Source organism: Gymnodraco acuticeps, unplaced genomic scaffold, assembly GCF_902827175.1.
Source record: "Gymnodraco acuticeps unplaced genomic scaffold, fGymAcu1.1, whole genome shotgun sequence".
Classification (NCBI taxonomy): domain Eukaryota; kingdom Metazoa; phylum Chordata; class Actinopteri; order Perciformes; family Bathydraconidae; genus Gymnodraco; species Gymnodraco acuticeps.
Window position 1 is genome coordinate 199,545 of NW_022991584.1, and position 19,412 is coordinate 218,956.

The following is a 19,412-nucleotide window of genomic DNA, read 5'->3' on the forward strand; positions in this document are numbered from 1 at the left end:
CTGTGTGGAGGAGAGGGTTAGCTGGGTGACAGTGCGCGCTGTCCTTTCAGCACCAAGGATTCACATACGGTCACAGGAGGTATACTTAGCAGAGAAAAAACGGAGGTGTTGTGCAAATAGTTATTATAAAAGCCAGCACTCAAACACAAAGGGTATGTTGGGTGACTTCGGGATGACTTCCACAAAGTTTAAAGTCATATTTTCATTGTTTTTTGCCCCGTGGCAATGTATGAACTATATTTTCATAAAGTCATGAAACATGCTGATTTCATTCAACGTGTTTTCATAATAGAGTAAACTAGCCTCACTGGTCAGACTGAGAGGGGGTGTAGAGGGGGTGTGATCCAAATACGCGCCCTGACTTAAGGAAAGCTGTAGCAACCACAGTAGGCTACTTGTGGAGAAACCTTGTGTAGGCTAAACCTCAACTATGCTGTAGTCAGTTGTTTTGTCTAGAAAGTATAGTGCACTAACTTTTAAAAACGTGAGTAATTAATTTTCTCAGAATCATCCCTAAACGGTGCGTAATTGTGTTTCAATTCCCAAGATAATGTAAAGTGCGCAATGGCTCTAAATGAAGTTATGAGAATCACATGGATATATGGGAGACTTTCGATGCCGGTATCTGCGCTGTGTGCTGGGCTAATTGGAAATTTCATTGGAAGTATTAGTTGGAAAAACGCTTCCTGTAAGTGCGTATCGCAGAGATAAATGGAGTAACGGAAAGGAGGGGTGCGCAGAGGACTTCACACGGCGTGCAAGTGATGGTCAGTCAACTCAAGTGGACTTTTCGCTTCAGGAGTGCCAATTATGTGTCTTATTATTATCACAGACACGGCGCAGTAACCCACAGGGGACAGTTCACGACGTCTGCGAGACAGAATAAAAAGTGAGCTGATCCGCTCCTTCAGTGAGGACGCACCCAGGACTTGAGCACCGGACCTTTCAGCGGTTTGTCAACCCTCTCCCTGTTGGCCGGTGTTTAGAGGATGGGCACAGACGCTCAGCGAATACTCATATGACTTCTGATGCTCCATTTTTAAATACAGAAGAGAAGACTCTAATGGGACATACTTCGGACCGGACAGGAACAGGATCCTAAAGTTGCGCACAGTTCATTATTTCTATTTTCATAATTGTTGGACACACGGAACGTATTCATCCAGTAACCTATTTGAAAACGCTTTATCGGCCTGAAGGTAATTACATTTCTATCATCTCATGGTTAAATATAAACATGTTTGTTTTAATGTCCTGCTCATATGTGATCTTGTGCCTAAACAACTGTATTTGCTAAACAAATCTGGGAACTCCCAAATAAAAAGTAAGAAAACAGTGAAGCAACAACAGAGTAACCAAGACAAACGGTAAAGGTTACTAATAAACATGCATCATATTTCTACTGATTTAAGGTCAGAATAGAGTTTACAGAATAACCTTTACAACTATGTTTTAAAAAAGTGTAGCACAATTTCGAAAAACGTTGATAGAATACGATGTGGGATGTTTATTATAAAGGCTAGTTTTGGGATTAAAGTACAAAATGACAAATTCCATCAATTGTGATCTACGTGATATGGTTTTACTTGTCAACTGAGTTCAAAATTCATGTGATTTTATGCAAATTAAGTAGGAAAAACATTTGGACAGCTTTGTGGCTAAGTCTTGTCCGTCAGCACACCAAAGTGTAACTTGGTCATTGAGAAGCAGTTTGATTCGCCATTCATGCTTGATCTCTCTTGCAGGTCTCCGGTTCAACTTTTTCCCCACAGGCGTTGGAGAAGGACTTGACTTTTTTCTCTCTCCACGGAAGCTATGAGCGGTCTGCGTAAACACGTAACTATGGCATTGGTGCTACTGATGTGCGCGCTGACCGGCCACAGCAGCGAGAGCGCGCCCTCGGCAGCACTGGAGTCGGCTACAGGCGGCAGGGACGCGCAGCAGGACTGGAGGCGGATGGTAGAGATCGTGAAACACGTGGAGGACAACCGGGGTCGCCACAGTGCCAAAACGGCAGCCCCGTTAACAGCGAGGAGTCCTGCGGTGGAACAAAATGATTTACGCAAACTGAAAACAGACAGAGGGGATCAGACTGTCGGTGAGTGACGGCGTGTCTCCTGTGCGGGACTATGGTGGATTCAAGGGGATGCTGTAGCCTGTAGCCTAATGAAGGATCTAGCCTACTGGAATATTAGTCCTATTGCAAAGTCATTGTACACTGATGGAACTAACTAACAAGGGATAATAACAACAAATATGTTTAGCCATGCAGATATTTAGCTGTAAGAAAAGACCAAAAGTAACTGCTTTACAATTATTTTCTCTTTGTGTTTGCCTCTAACTAAATATCCAAGTTTTACATTTATGCAAAAGATACTTAGACTTTAGGTGATGTGAAGGATGACCCTTTAGAAAATATGCTTCAATGAATGAAATACTTTTGTTTAAATCTAACACTTCCTTTCCTATCTTCTCTCCTTCCACAGGCGTATTCCCCAGAGATCTCAGAAAGAAGGAGAAATTCCTAAAACATATAACAGGTGAGGCCACTTGTGTGTCACTGGTGCTCGAGTTTCCTGTCAAGAGTATGAGAAAGTCAGCATTTTGTGAAATAAATGTTATTGGACTGGCTGAGGCAAAAATACAAGACGAGTGATTGATAGTCTTGCAAACTGTAATGGCTGTACACCAGATGTAACTGCAGTTCCCAGAGAGTTGGAAATGTTCTCACAGGCTGCATGTCTTTCTTTTCAGGTCCGCTTTACTTCGGTCCAAAGTGCAGGAAGCACGTGTACAGACTCTACCACCACACCAGAGACTGCACGATACCTGCATGTAAGCCCTTACAAAACGAGGAAAGACTCTTTGTCAGTCCAATGTCAACACGATGTATATGTCAACAGCTTAAACTCTGTTTCATCTTCTTCTCTCAGACTTCAAAAGATGTGCGCGGCTTCTCACAAGACTAGCTGGCAGCCGGCAGTGCACAGAGGGGTAGCACACACAAGGTATATATCACCTTTAATATAAACAAATGTGTTATTCTGCTTTAAACTAAAGGGAGACACTATAGGTAAACATTTTAGAACCTAGTTGGTTATATACATTTAGAAATGTATGTTTTGTATTACAAGTTCTCTGAAATATTATGTTTAACTATGCAAAAGAGCATTAGCTTATGTTAATCTTGGTGAATTCAGGATACATCTACATCCACAATTAGGAAAATAAACCTGTAAATGCAAATTTTAGATGATTTCTTTCCGCTAAATGGAAAAAAGGCTGTTTATCAAGCAAATTAGCCCATATTCCCATAAACCACCAGTGCAATAAAAAACATGCTTTTGCCTGTAGTGTCTTTCCTCCAACAGAACATGGTTACATGTGTTGTACTTGTATTTATAGACGTTAGCCGCTTTATTATTATCAAAACATATGTGAAAATTTGGACTTAGTTTTACTGCAACTAAGTAAAAAATGCTGCTACAAGTAAAAGTTCTAAAATGGTATTAAAGTAAGAGTAGATGATTGATTTTGAGTATATTTAGCTAATAATAAATAAGGTTTTAGTACTTTAAGACTAAATCCTGTGCAAATAATGGCTGAATCTCACTGTGTGAAAATCTCAATAATGATAAGCGTGCTGTACAGCCTGCTAGTTTTCTTGATTTATTGTAATTTTTTTGGACATCAAATATTTTGTTAAGTACTGCCAAGTTGGAGAAAATGCTACATTTCACTTCCTCTACATTGCAGGTTGAAACCAAAACACAAGTTCTTCACAAGAAAAGAAAACGTGGGGTGAAAAAGTGCCTTGGACAGTGAAAGGGAAGCTAACAATTCTCTGACCAGCCCCAACTGACATTAGGGACAGTATGCCCTTCAGAGAGACCTGCACTTCTAAGGAGTGGATTATTGCTTCCCGTCGCTCTGCCTGGGCCCCGATGGTCGGGTGCCACCATGAGGGAGGCAACCAGCCAACTAAACCACATCCAAAAAGATGTTGCTGAAACAAAACAAAAAGGGATTACATATTTTTATTTTGGTCATTTCTTTAAGAAAAGAGCAAAATCCAAATGATCTGTTTTTCGTTTGCTCTGTAGGGGTGTTGTGGGTTCGAGCCCATCTCTTCTACTGCACTGCCTATTACGCAGAGAAATCGCTGACCCCCGGCATCAGCATAGTTTATCCCATTTGTGCTCACACTGAGAAACACTTGTGATTACATTATTCATTGCATGAGCATTTCTCTGGGTCTTTGCAAGACATGGTAAAAAAGGAAGTGGTGGTTGTAAGTTGCAGCCCTCCTGTGGATCTTGGTAGAGCGTGGTAAAGTCTATATTTATATTTTTGAGTTGTCACGAGGTTTCATTGTACATACTATTGGCCATATGAAACAAGAGAAATATGTATATACTGTAAAGCAAAGCATAAGAGGAATCCACCTATCTACCGGAAATTAAAGTGGCTGGCATTTATCAAATGGCTGTTAAATACATATATATCTAAAAATGAAATATATTTAAATAAATTATAAGATTGGTACAAATTTGAGTGGTCTTTCTTGTTTTGTGCACGACTTTCTCTTATGTTCCCGTCTTGACATGTGGAATGCTCCCTGAATGAACACATGACTGGAACGAGTCCTGTGACTTCAGATCTGCAGAGCTTCCCACGGCAGTTCAGCACATTTCAGTCATTAATACTCACAAGAAAAAAAAGAGGTTCCTTTAACTTTAAAGAGCCAAAATGCAACACAACCATTTTTTGTTTTGCCAATAGACTCTGATTAAACTGTCTTAATTTGTATTCTATGTTTTGAGATTACACTTTAGGACCTGCAACAGAGACCTTAGCCGTCATTTTTTATTATGGAAATAGCAAACACCAAGTTCTTTTGTTTTTTAAACCAAAGAGAAATAACATGTTAAGTCAATATCACTTAATGTCTTCATTACTTCTTAACCCTTAGACCTTCTACTGACTTCCCTAAAAATGCCCACATCTATGACCATTGCTGACACTGTAGTCTATGAATGTTTTCCAGTGTGATATCTGGGAGATAAACCCATGTGAAAAAACAAATGGTAATTTCTATAGATTATGCCTTGTGTATTCATTCAAATGTGATGTTTGAGCCTTAGGATAGCTGGTAGACAGAGCCAGGCTACTCGCTTATTTTGAGTGTACATTTTATATTAAGCATATTACCGGTATCGACCTTCTCAACTAACGCTCTGCAAGGGGCTAAAAGCATGTGTCCAAAGTTGTCAATTTCTTTCTTTAAGTCGACTTCATGGCCATTATTCATTTGGACTACAGGAGACATATGGAATTACTTTTCCTTATGGTCTTTATTTCATCACTAAATAAAGCACAGATGGGATTGGACCACATACAAATGCACTCAATGTACCTCTGCTTTCCATGAAAGTCCCTTCCCAGTTAACGCCCTGCTTGACAAGTAAGCCTCCCTAAATCAAAATTCCATTCTTGTCTAATGATTAACATCCCTTCTTGATGTTCTGCCCCTTGCTGTGGTGTAAGGAGCGTCGATAAATCCCAATTAATGATCACTTGTGTTGGCTCTGAAGAGTCCTTACTCATGCGATAATCGCCATTTAAAAAGTGATGGTTTCTGCACAGTTGGATTAGTAACTATTAAAAGGAGGAATGTTAAAAGGAATTGAGTGTGAACAGGTCAGGTTTTTTTAAATCAGATATATTTGATATCTAATATTTGTAAAAAAGAATCTTGTCTTATTAGGTCAGATAAAAGAAGCCATACACCAAACAAGCTGTGCAAAGGACATAACCTAACCACGCAGCATCTAATAGAATATCCAGGAAGATTACCATTTAGGCTAACATTAGCTTTGACCCGTGTCGGCCTTTGACCTCAGAGATGTCTAGTCATGCATTATCGTCAACAGGATATCTTCAGACATATTTAACATACTTAAATTGATAAGTTTAATGATTTGTGTGTATAAATAAGTCTCTGGTAGTCGTACTGATTTATCTATTCCTTTATTCACCTCATTTCTACAAATTCATCTAGGCAGCATTAAATAAACACAATGTGTGGTTTGTATAACATTTACAACACTGAAACAAATGTTTCCTGCTGGTCTTCCAGTGACACTCACACAAGTGTTACAATATACTGACTAGTGCTTTTGTAACGAAGTTGAAGAATACTTGGTTGATTTTGCACAGGTCATTTAAGGTCGGATGTTGTTAGGAGTTCATCTTCAGGAATGCTGTGCAGCAACGTACGCACTGTTCATACACCTTTTCAAAGTCTTCGTCACTCCCCTGATAGATAAAACGGAAAAAGGGATATATTAAAACGCGTTTCAGCCAAGTTCTGAGCTGAATCATTACATGCATCTGTTTGATTTTTTTAGTAGCTGAGAAACAGATATCCAAAAATAAAACACACAACAGAAATATAACACATGATAAATTGTCAGTATCTTACTCAACATTCAATAATTTTCAGCTCACCTTCCAAATCTTTTTTGTGGTGAAGAAAACACATCCCAGAGCTTTCAACAGTACCCCTAACGTGAGCTTTGAAATTTGGCAAATAACATTTTCTCTGAATTCATTTTTTTAAGGTTAAAATTGGTTGGCTTTTTTCAGAACATTTTGGAAAACCCTTTTGTAACCATAGAAAACTTCCTATGTTGTGATTACTGATAGGTTAGCCTATTAGCAATAGCAACACAATATACCGTTAGTTTTGTAATTATTTGGTTGTAAACCAAAGTATTGAAATGTTGACCTGATGATGGGACTAAATAAGAAGTCAGAAAACTGAAACCATTACAATTCATCCTCTGGGGAACATGAAAGTCTGAACCAGATTCCAAACAAATCCATCCAACGGTTGTCAAAGTATTTCAGTCTGGATTAAAATGTTCCTATTTCTATAAAAAAAAAAATGGCACTATTATTGCAGAAAAACAGACACAGCCGAAATGTTTTGGATTCTGTAAACTGATCTGGAGGTGATTATGTGACAGGCATAACAAGGAATCAAGTTCTGTTAAGAAAGAAAGTAGTCAGGGGATTTTAAAGTCTCTAATGGTAATAAAGGATGAAACTAATGTCTTGTAAGAAAACAAAAAAAATGGCAATTATAAGAAGTAATTCTGTAAAATCATTATAATCACATTAATACAGTAAGCCTCTGTGTTCATTTACTCTGACACATTAACAGTGAATGTCTGGGTCCCCTTTACTCACTTTACTGTCATGCCATGTGGTTACTCTCCAAGGGAGTCTGTCTGTCATGTATCTGAACCACACCGAGTGTAAAGGGTTTTCATTCATCCCTTCTTCGGTACATAGCTGTAAGAACACACTCATGCTAATTGCCACAGAAAGAAAAGTTCTGTTCAAAGCCAAAATCTGCCACAAAAAATAAAACTCTCATCAACTGTGGTTCACCGCGACCTTCCGGCCCAGCCACATCACTGATAGTTTGATGACTCTTTTATGTTCCAACTAAATGTAAAACAGCATGCAGTTGAGCATAAATTCATAATTACTTGGCAAACATCTTAAGCGGCACATGTTTCAACAAGCCCACATAGGAAATTAATACTTTAAGAATTTGTTTCAATATGTTTTGAAAGTATCTAAAGTTTGAGCATCCAAAGTCAAGACTTTTTGTTTTTAAGAGCTACATGTGATGGCAGCATATCATCACTTAACAATTTATTTCACTTTTAACCCTTCCACTTCTCCCATTCTTGTTTTTCGCTCTCATAACGCTCAGGATAAAAGCAGCATGTCCAAATCATGTGGCAGGATTTTCAACCGCAGAGAAACGACGTTAGGGACAAAATAGAAGAGTGAACCAAAGAGTGGGACAATGCAAACCAAGCTGAACCAGAAAATACTTTTGATAGGGACGTCCAAGCAAATCAAATGAAATCGATTTATGCTAGTGTGTAATAGGCTAGAGGATTTAATAATTTATTACACTTATAGTTTATGAAAAGGCAAGTGAAAAAGTGCTGCCATACTTTCAGTCCCCTGTGTTTTGTTTCATGAAACGTGCCTGGACATGATCCCATTTCTCCCAGCTGAGATTAAATTGTCAGAGCTTCCACATGCACCTGAAGGAAGACATGTCCTGTCCAAAACTGTGGTCAGGAACAGGTACACAGCTTTTGCAGAAAGGAAACATACATTTTTCTGTGTCATTTCCAGACACAGCTTACATAAAGCATGCACTATCACTATACGTTTTTTGTTTAGATTTAAAGGCCATGAAAAGTGTGTATTTCGATTAGCTGCTAACTATGAGGTTTGGGACCCTACATGAACAAAACCTTACTGCCAGCTTTGAATGAGTTTTTCTGAATTGACATGGAAAAAAGATTCTGAACTGTACTTGCTTACCTTTCTCATGATGCCTCAACTATTTATCACTTTTTACCTGAAAAATGAGCGCATCAATATGAATGTCTACCAGGAGAGAGAATATCTTCATATGTGCACCATATTTGAGATATATCGGGTCCATTCAGAACATCTATATGCAATTGTGATTTCTGAAGGTATCCGACATTGCGGTGTAAGAACCAGCTTTGATCAAGTAAACCCCGCTTTGCATTTTCTCAGCGTTGACGTGGCAAACGTTTTTTCACTTGATGACATTAAATGATGTGTCACAAAGAGCTTAAATTGATCTTTTCAAAAATGTTTGCTGCTATAATAACGCTCAGAATGTCATTATGTCAAATATCTTCATTATACCAGAGAATTTACTTGAATACTTACATAATACGGGTCATTGATGATGAGCTGCTTCTCTGGGTCATATGAACCGAGAAGCTCAATCTTTGCACTGCTGTTTTTCACAGCTTTTGCTTTCCTGTTCAACTCACTGTGAAGACATGAGAAAAGCTTTAAACTCCACGCGAAAACACTTAAAGGGAAACACTTAAATGTCTTAACATGTGAGTCAATGGACTAGAAATATGTGTCTGCATATGTTATCCTATATGCAGAGCTGTCATGTTCCTTACTTCCAATAACGGACAGAAAATAACAACCCCATATTCATGACATCCATGTTATAAACTTTCTCTCTCACATTATGAAATTATATAAGATCAGGCAAGGTTTTAGAGAAATAAAACAGAACAACCAAATCTGTTTAAGCCAATCCTAAACTAAAGTAAAACAATCACAACTCAACTTCATTGTAATTTCGTTGTACCTGTACAATGACAAATTAAAGATCTATCTCTATCTATCTAAAAGAAGGGAAACAACTAATTAGCGTGTTCAAGGTGACAATGAGAGGGGTGTTGCTATAAGTAAACTAAACATGGCCAGAGTGCCTTTTGTCTCAGATAGGGTCTCATTTTCTCAGTCTGGTCAGCTTAACATAATGTGAGAGAGAAAGGGGAAAAACTTGCCCAAAGAGCAAAGACGAGGCATCCAAAGAACTCAGTAAGCTGCTTACAGATCAGATCTGCCATAGGCATGTGATCTCAAAATGATCCCTAAACGTTCAAAGTATCAAAAAAATATCCCTCCCCCTGACCTCTGGAAAGAGCTTAAGAAAGGATATTGCTAATTAAAGGGAAAGCATTCACCTAGACGTTAGTTATAGCTTAATTTTACCTCAATTTTGATCTGCATGTGAAAGAGTAGTGCAGATCACTATCCAGATTGTTTTGAGGACAAGCCAGTTTGACCACTCTCAAGGCAAATGTTTTTTATCCCAGGCACCCTCTAGTTAAACACTAAATGACACCAGTGCTTACAGTGACTACTGTTTTACCTAAAGCGAGCCGGATTCACAGAAATATGAAACACTGCTGCTGTGGGGTGAAATACAAATACCTCATATTGCTCTCATCCATGCAGAGAATGTAGTCAAATGTCATGAAGTCGTCCTTAGTCACCTGGAAGTGAAATCAAAAACAGAAAATATTACTTTTGGCTCTGTGTGGGAACAGAGTGGGTTCAATGTTATAATCAATCTTTTTCCAACACAACAGTACAGACTGGATGGTTATTTGACATTAGGTTAAATGTATTCTTTACAGTTTTCATAAAATCACAGCCTGTGAATGTTAAAACAAATACATGGTCAGAGTTTTTGAAGGATAGATAATAATAATAATAATAATTCCTTACATTTATTATAGCGCTTTTTTCCAGATGCTCAAAGCGCTTTACAAATACACACATGTAGATCACGCTACATCAATGTTTTCATTAGTGGTGGCAATCTGGATTTCAAGTGCCTTCACACACACACACACACGAAGGATTGACAGGAAACGATACATGCCAGTATTCCAGCAATTCAGTTTTAAAGTTCACCTAATTTATAACAGACTCACACTTTATTGTTCACTCTATTTAGCCATGCATCAGAGCTAAAAGGTTTCCTGCGGAGTGTTTGACCTCTAGCACTGCAGGATCAAAGCAAGTGTTTTTTGTGGAAGGAAATGTATTCCACACCTTAATTAGACCTCAATGAAACACTATATGAGTTTAGGGCGGTAACACTGAATTAAAACATTTTGTTTGTCAACAGGACAAACACAGGGCTGGCTTTTATAGTAAAGCAGTCATAGCAAGTGTTTTGAAGCGGTCACCATGGTTAGCTAATTGTTCATTAATGTGAATACAACCCTGTCATTTTGACTGTATGGTTTTCAGATTGTGCGAGTAATGAAACCATATCAGCCCTCGAACACCTCAGCAAGGTAACACACTTCACTGTGACCTGCTGTTGTGTGGAGATCTGCTATCAGATTATTGTTGACTGATTTCTTTGTCAAAATAACTTGAGTTTGTTTAGCTGAACTGTAAACAGATGCCCAACCCATTTTCTGTTGTATTTTTAACAAAAAAAGCTGCTTAGGAATTTTTGAATTAAACTGCAAATGCTGTTCCCACAATTACGGCAGTTACGACAGTTATCTGATGCAAAGCTCCGGATGTTGCTAGACACATTTGCCTGTGGTCATTGATGTAAGAGCTGAGTAGTAAAGAGAGGTTTATTAGGACTGTTTTAATCCATGTTTATTATCCCACTGTGTCTGATTATAGCCATTACGGCCCGTCCACACGGCGGCGTGCGTTGAAGCTTCCAACGCTTCTGCCCATTCACTTTGAATGGGGTGACATCACTTTTAGCCGAACTGCATTTTGGGAAGCAACGTGGAGCGTTGCTGGCGTTGCTCGCTTCAAAAGTTGAGCAATGTTCAACTTTTGACGCCTTGGCAGAAGCGTCAGCCAATCGAATCATATGCCAGTACAAGCTCTAGCCAATCAAACCGCTGCTTGTGTGTCAGGGGCGGGGGATTCATGTGATTGGTTGTTGGTCGAGTGTCAGACATGCCCGCCGGCAAGCGTCAACGCACGCCGCTGTTTGGACGGGCCGTTAATGTCCGTTCACTTTGTTTTCCATTTGAACACCCACCAGCATTGGGTGGTAATCCGTGATGGCGATAATTATTACATCAGTTGTTGATCTCTCCAATCATGTATACCTTGTTCTCTCACACCCTCAGTGTTAATCCCTTATTTAAAAAATAAATAAATATGGTTTTGAGTATCTCAGACATTTTTGGCTGAGAGTAAGCTGGGAAGCTATTAATGTAAATATAAGAGCAGGAAGAACATAGCAGGGTCAACATGTTCAAAGACTGTACTGTACATTCTGAAAGATGCAAAGAGAGGTTTTCATGAAATCTAGTAAAAAAAACTCAATTATAAGGCAAAATGTCTGCTGTGATAAAAGGCTTACTTTGTCAAATAAGTCAAAAGTACCAGATATTTAAATAGATTTTCAGTTGAGACCAGATATAAAAAATGGACATATACGTATATACTGACCAATTAAATGAATACAGGGCTACATTTTGCTGTCTCCAGATTGTCATAGTTTAAATCTATATATATCTATACAATCTAAATGTTGGGTCGTCCATTTCTGACATTGCATTAAATGTTCCATTTGTTATGGATTATGTTTGGATCGTGCTGGCTTGAACATCTCTCTTTATTTGAGCAGCATCAGAAGTTCTGAAAAGTTAAACAAATTCAAGAATTGGAAGCATATAAAGGAAATGTTTGAGTGTGGTAGCAGAAGCCAATAATATAAATTAAAAGGGTGCTATGGAAAGAGCAGAGTCCTGCACGGGTCTGATTTTCAAGACCCGCTCCCGCCCCGCACCCGCGACGTGCAGTACCCGTGGGTACCCGACCCGATGCAAGACTCTGGGAAAGAGGAAAGAGCAACAGCTTCAAAAGCTCATTGTGTGGATTTGACTGGTCTTAAGCCAGGGGGTGAGCCTCCCCTTCCCCGCTTTGAGGAGATTAGACCAGGGTCTGACTGGTTTGCAGAGAGACAAACCAACGAGACGGAAGATCTCAAGCACACGGTGAAACCCCCAAGTTCTCTCAGGGAAACATAAAACGGTTTTAAGGGCGCTGAGGATAAGCCAGCACACCATAAGGCCTGAAGGCCCTACATGGGCAAACATCTTGGTGTGATAATTTAAAACAGCAACATAAAGACAGGGCGGCAAACAGGTTCACTTTCACACATAATCAAAAACACATAACATATATTTCCAAGATAATAGCATTACTGGGTAAAAAAATCATATCAGAAACCCTTGTAAAGTACTCAGTACACACATTTGAACTGACCAGGTTGCATATAAATTGGAGGAATGTTAAAATATACTGTAGAAATTAAATATTGAGTGATACTTTATTTCAATAATAGCAAAATAAATGTTAAGCTAATAATAAGCGTTGCTACTTTCCTTCCTGACTTCCCAATAAGGATATCTTTGTTTAAGTAGCACTAAATAAAGCTGAAATGTGGAGGGCTGTTGCTCTGTCACTGGATTAGCTGCGGTTTATATTTTGATGTCTGGAACATGTCATGTGGTCTTCTTAACCCCATGTTTGAACCACCTGCTGTGTCTTGTACATTTCACCGAGCTATCCCAAGAGGTCACTGTATCTGAGGTATAATTTAAATCTGCTGCACATTTTTAACCAATCAAAAGGGGCAAATTAATAATAATACGTTTATTTAAAAATATGAGGAAGCTATAACCAGACCAGGCGTCATGGGCGGGCCCGGCCCCATGGGGCCCGCCCATGACGCCGGGTCTGGTTATAGCTTCCCCGGCGTCATGGGCGGGCCCCATGGGGCCGGGCCCGCCCATCCAGGATTTGGGCCCGCTGTTTTAATCAGGGCTGAATACCACATTTTTATTGTTTTATTATTATGTTTATTGTTGTTATTTGTAGGGCTTTGTCCTAATATTTATTCTTGTATTAGTTTAATATCATTTTTTTATTTTGTTAGGAAATTCTGAATGAAAGGCTGCGCGCAAGACTGGTTTTTCACTGGGTTGAGTCGTGTGGGTTTTTGAGTGAGATGCGGCACAGCAGCCTGTCAGTTAGTTTACTCTTGCTAGTGGTTCACGAAAGGAATATGGCAACTCAGCGCCAGATGCAGGCACATTAGAATAAATCAGTTAGGCCTACGTTACCAACGAGCAAGCAAGTCAGCTGGCAATCAATTATATTTTGAAGAGAAATGTACTCTCAAGCCGGCTCTCTCACAAACTCCTGCTCTGTGCGCAAGCAGACCGCTGCATAGGCTCTCTGCCTTGCTCAATCTCTCTCTCTCCCTTTCTCTCCATCGCTCAACCTCACTCCACCTCTCCACCCTGTGTGCGCTCAAGTTTGCCTGCGTGCTTGCCCAAGTTGGCACAGCGTTACAAATGTGCCACAAAACCAACCAATGGATACATAAGACCGTCAACAGCCTTATGGCAACCTAAAACCCCTCTCTTTCAACAATTCACGAGCACCTCCCTCCGTTGACACATCGCGAGCATCTAACAGCCCCCCCCCCCCCCCCCCGTTGACAATTCAGATTTCCCGGGAAATGTCGTGGTGGGACCGCCCTGGTAAATCAAATGCCCGCCCAGAGATGTATGTCTGCCGCCGGGTCTGGCTATAACGGTATAATTAATTTTTAATGAAACAGACTAAATTGAAAAATCTCAAAGGAAGACAAGAAGATCAAACACACATCATTATTGTATAGACTTATGCTATTTGGCTTTTTTCTAAATGTTCCAGTTCAGATAAAACTGTGCTTATTTTAACAAAGCAATAATGTGTAGCTTCGTATGGGGGTTAAACCCCTAAAAGCAGCAATTCATTAAAACGTGCATTCAATTGGAAGACAGCTACAGGAAGCTAATTGGATGCTAATTGACAGAGCAACAAACCCTTGATGCCTAGTAGGCCTCATCTTGCTAACATCACGTTCATAAAAACAAACATGACTGAGCTGAGAGGAGCCACGGTATATCTGGTTGTACCTGGCGGGCACTGTGGCTTGACTCAATACCGTGCTTCCTTAGGCAGGCCAGACCTCGGTCGTCCGGAGAGTTGCCTGTATTCCAGTCAGATGTGGCAGCACTGTCTATGACCCACTGCAACAACAGAGAACAGAAAAGGGGGCGCTAACTACGGCTAAGAGAGATAGAAGTGGATGGTCGTACCTGCCTGGCCACATGCTTCATGGGCACGTCATGTTTCTTCATGCAGGCCTGACCACGGTGGTCTGGAGGGTTTCCTATTTCATAGGTGGAGGTGGCAGCACTGTCTATCCTCCACTAGGCAGAGCAGAGCACGGGGAACAATAACACAGGAAAATTGTTCATTTTCACTTACAGACATGTAGTGGGTGATACAGAATTTAAGGCAATTTACTTTTGAGGATTAGACCCCCAAAAGCTGAAATTCAGGAAAATGTTCTGAAACAAATCTTGCCCTCATTCATGATCTTCAGAGGACGCAGCTGAGTTACTGTCATCTATTATTAGTTCTGACAACGATGAACTATTTTACTATTCACCTACTCCGTCAAATCACACATTAGCACTTTATGTATGAGTATTGCATGGTATAAAAACTAGGTGAAATATTGTGATGAAGGCCGTTATAATGAATGTTACGTGCCGTAGTGTTTGTGTGGGTGTGTGTGTCTTTCTCTCTCCCTCTGATTCCCCAGGTGCTCCCAATCCTCAATCAGGGCCTCTATAAAAGGACCTGAGGAAGGCTGCAGTGTTCTCTCTCCTTCTCCTCGGGCTGCATGTGTGCAGCATGTGTGCAGCATGTGTAGTGTCCCTGTCTCTGTGTGAGACCTGCTATTAACCTGTATTTTGCTAACTATTAGGAGATGTACTCGAGTGTATTGTTTTGTTTTAGTCGCTTTCTTTTATATGAAAGTTGTTTTCAGTTTACTTTGCAAATTGGCTGGTGAGTCTCTTTTGTCTATCATTGGTTAATTAAACATCACTTTGTGGCTTCAGCAGTCAGTTTCCTCTCCTTTTTCTCTCGCCCGGTTATTCTTGTGTTTTGTTACTTCCCTTTGCACCCCTAGTTTAGGAGGGAACGTAACAATGAATTAAACATGACATTACCTTATCGGCAACGCCAGCATCTGTTGCCATCTTCCTGAAGACTGCTTCAGCGATGGGGGATCTGCAAATATTCCCTGTTTAAAACCAAATACACAACAAACAAACTTTATTTCCATATTTTTCAATATTAAAATGGTCTCTTTTACACTATAGGTATACTAAGAGTATCATACACACAGTGTTTCCCCTATAGACAAATAGTGGCAGTTGCTGAAATATGCGCGCTGCTGCTAGGGGGCACCAGCCAAAGGATTTTATTTTTTTTCCCATTAAAATAATAATAAGTGGCGACCCTTTTTCATTTGTTATTGTTTGTTATGTGGATTTGTAGTATTTGTGTTACTGTATGTTCAATAAAGGTGTATTTTTGCTAAATCTTGAGACATTGCCACTGTATGTACTAGGCAGGGCCGATTTTTGGCATAGGCGGTCGCCTAGGGCGCCAGATCTGGGGGGCGCTGCGCTGGTAGCTCTGGGAGGGGAACAAACATTTTTGACCGTTGGCGCTCATCCTAATTTTCGGCCTTGATGTAACAATATTCATAATTAAGTAAATGTAACACCCTTTTCATCCCGGTTACACTTGTCATTTGCCCTGTACGATGGGCGCTGTAAGTGATGAAAGTGGGGGATCTTGGCTTATCAGGCGCCCGCAGCTCACAGCAAAAGTGCGAGTGTGGAAGCGAGCGAGCGAGGGAGAGAGAGAGGGCGCACCGGTACCGGCGCTGTTGTTATTAGAATCTGGTGCTAGCTGCGCTAACGGATATAAGAAGTAGATGTTTCTACAACCAGGGTGGAGGAGAGCTCAGTGAGGTAAAGGACTCTCTGAGTGTTTAGATAAGTTAGTTTTAGTCTAAGTTATCTCAGTGGGTCTCAAGCATTTTGACCACAAATTATAAATAAAAACAGGTTTGAAATCATTCCAATGTATACTATAGGTCAGTAAACCAAAAATATCGTTTAAAGTTGGAGAGATACAAAAATATGCATAAATAAATAAATAAATGTTAACTAGGTAAAATAAGATATGAATGAACAACAAAAATAAAATAAGTTACATTTATTTTGTATTGGCTATGGTAGGTTATTGGTTATGTTCACATACTTATTTGATTATTAAAATGCAAACTGATCTTTTTCATATGGGTGTTTTAGAGTTGTACCCCCTAGATCAGGTCTCTAGTAATTCTGCTCAAAGTGCACCAGATTGAAGAATTTTACTTTAAAATGTTCAAAACAATCTTCCCGGGGGGGACCCCCCTAGAGGATGTGACGTCCACCTCCCAATTCAAACATGTTCATACAATACTGAATACATTTGAAGCCATTTTGATGTATATTACCTATGTCAATAGGTTTCTGTTTTTGTAGTGTATTTGTCTTTTGTAGAGATTTTTCATTTATTCTTTATATATAAAATCTCACCTAAGGCAGCAAATTGACTAGAACCGGCCATGGTACTAGGCCTCAAGAGCCTTTCTTGTGCTGGCAGACACATAGAAACAAATTGGCGGGGCGCACTTCGCATGTGCACACACTAAAAAATTCCATGCGCTCACATTATGCAGGGGCTGTCACTACCCGATCTGCAGCTCTGCCCGATCTGCAGTGCGCATGTGCGAGATGGTCCGCCATATTGGACAACCCCGGACGGAAACCCAAGTAGGACACTTAACACAGTGTCTTTTGGCAAAGCTCAAAAAGAAAACGACAGCCATATGCCATACGTTTTTGCATACATTCACAGTAAATATGTTTTCAGTATGTTAGCTGTCTAACAGAAGTTAAATTCATTTCTCACTTATTCTGACAATGTACTTAACCCCAAATAAAAGAACCCAATAAAAGAGTTGTTAAATAATAGTGAAGTTACGTTGTAATAACAATAAGTCATCTCTCTCTCGTTTTATTTTTCAGCTTTGCCAAAAGCCTGTCAAGTGTCCTTCTTGGGTTAACGTCCGGAGTTCTCCAATATGGCGGACCATCTCGCGCACTGCAGATCGGGCAGAGCTGCAGATCGGGGTAGTGACAGGCCTACGTGCCTTAGCACCGCTGCTATGACTCCATCCTAGCGGAAACACTGTACACACATTTGATATGTATAAAGAAGTAAAGCTGCAAAGCTAAACAATACACCACATTTTACAACAAAATAGCATGATACAATTACACGGCCTCAAACAGATTGCATTATCTGTAGGCAAGTCAAGAAAATACATTTCTAATTCTACAGCAAAGGAAACATTCACATTTGGAATTTTGTTTTTTATATACATTTTAGCCTGTCAACACGATATAGGCTCATTAATATTGTCAAACCATCAGGAAACATTTAACTGGAGTTTCTGAAGGTGTCGTCTTCAACTGATATCACAAACAAATCCACGTCTTTTGCCCCCCAAAAAAAACGTTAATGTTACATCACTGAACAAAAAAGCAACTTTGGACTGTTTTTTGGAATTGCAACTTTATAATGTTGACAGGACTAACAACAAATACAAACAAAGATTGTCCTGATAAGAGTCATAAACGAGCAGCTTTCCCTTTCAACTGACAGTTGAAGAGTGACTTCCGGGACGCTGCATGTCGACAAAGTTTCGTGCAAATATACAAACTAACAAAACGCACGAAGAGGCTTTCCATCAAACTTTGCTGAACACCACAAGTGCCCAAATGCACAAACTAAAATGGATATGGGGAAAAGTTTAAAGTCCACAATACCAATTTAGCTAATGTTAGCTGCACCATTTTAGCTAGCGCTCTTCAGTAAATCTTGCACCACAATAAGCTACTAACATACATTAAACTGGTATAGTGGTCAAATGCAATGCTTGTTTCATACTGGCACACCTGTGAGGATTAAATTGGCCTATTTGGAGTTAAATCCCGTCTCTTACCCAAGCAGACGAACAGAGCTGACTTCGATCCGGTGGTCGCCATGTTGATATTCTGAAGGGTCCTGAGAGACCGCAGGTGACCGCCAACTAGTGCCTGAACAAAAAAACGTATATAGAAAACCTTTTAAAACTAAGTTTAGTTTATATATAGAAATTGTGAAAATATTGTATCCACTGTACATTTTCTTAATGTACAGGTACAACTTTCATGACACTGAGCTTATTGAAGTAAGTGCTCTTTTATTACAAGATTTTGTCAAGCTTTGGTCCATTTTTTTTCTAGATTTATTTACAGTTAATTTGTTCTCCTTTGTATCTTGTGAACTCGTATTTTACTAATAACCTTTGTATACTACCCGGTTGACATTTTTTGAAGATGTGAAACACGGGAATCTGGCTGTCTCCAGCCTGTAAAACTCACAAATATTGTGTTGCTACATGAGTCAATCCCAGCTTTAAAGTGCAATAATAATGTTTGAGTTACAGAGAGATAAAAAACTATCACCCTATAAAAGAACCTCTCAAATCCCACACAATCTGGCTACAGTCATAAACATGATGTAGTAATGAAATCCACACTTTACTGTTTAGAGCAGGGGTGTCCAAACTATGGCCCAGGGGCCAACTGTGGCCCATTGTCAATTTTTAAATGGCCCTCAACAACTTCTAAAAGTATAATAGAATATGGCCCACACATGAAACTTGTGCTTGTCTTATGTTGTACTTCTTAAATATATATGTACAAATATATTACCATATTCATGTGTTAATAAGAGCAGTTTTTCAAATAAATTCAGTGAACCTTAGTTGATAAAAAAAGCCCAATAACTTATTTACATACCCTTCATATTTCCCCTTATTATAAGCAATCTGAGACTTCTGTTTTAAGGAATAAGCTTTTGTAACAAAATTAATGAAACCCTAGATTATTGAAAGCTGTGATGAAGGCTGTTTTTTTCTTAAAGCATATTCAAGTATCAAGCATAATTTGCCTACATTTGCT

At 39.5% G+C, this 19,412-nt stretch overlaps 2 protein-coding genes across 4 annotated transcripts; one reads left to right on the plus strand and one right to left on the minus strand.

The window, feature by feature from the left end:
• Nucleotides 1-382: 382 nt before the first annotated feature.
• Nucleotides 383-4,539, plus strand: LOC117533828 (ALK and LTK ligand 2-like). 2 transcript variants are annotated; one of them, XM_034197792.1, is made up of 6 exons: nt 383-1,199; nt 1,746-2,098; nt 2,487-2,540; nt 2,755-2,835; nt 2,934-3,008; nt 3,757-4,539. In XM_034197792.1, the coding sequence occupies exons 2-5, from the start codon at nt 1,816-1,818 to the stop codon at nt 2,996-2,998; spliced, it is 483 nt and encodes a 160-aa protein (XP_034053683.1). In that variant the 5' UTR covers nt 383-1,199; nt 1,746-1,815; the 3' UTR covers nt 2,999-3,008; nt 3,757-4,539. The 2 variants fall into 2 exon arrangements, with proteins under 2 accessions (XP_034053683.1, XP_034053684.1); XM_034197793.1 differs by lacking the exon at nt 383-1,199 and having other exon boundaries at nt 1,473-2,098.
• A 1,475-nt stretch (nt 4,540-6,014) lies between these two features.
• Nucleotides 6,015-18,503, minus strand: acp1 (acid phosphatase 1). Of its 2 annotated transcripts, none has more exons than XM_034197794.1 (6): nt 18,410-18,503; nt 15,513-15,586; nt 14,589-14,702; nt 9,874-9,935; nt 8,800-8,905; nt 6,015-6,318 (listed from the first exon to the last, which is right to left on the minus strand). In XM_034197794.1, exons 1-6 carry the CDS (start codon nt 18,450-18,452, stop codon nt 6,241-6,243), a joined length of 477 nt encoding a protein of 158 aa, XP_034053685.1. In that variant the 5' UTR covers nt 18,453-18,503; the 3' UTR covers nt 6,015-6,240. The 2 variants fall into 2 exon arrangements, with proteins under 2 accessions (XP_034053685.1, XP_034053686.1); XM_034197795.1 differs by lacking the exon at nt 14,589-14,702 and adding an exon at nt 14,406-14,519 and having other exon boundaries at nt 18,410-18,496.
• Between the last annotated feature and the right edge of the window lie 909 nt (nt 18,504-19,412).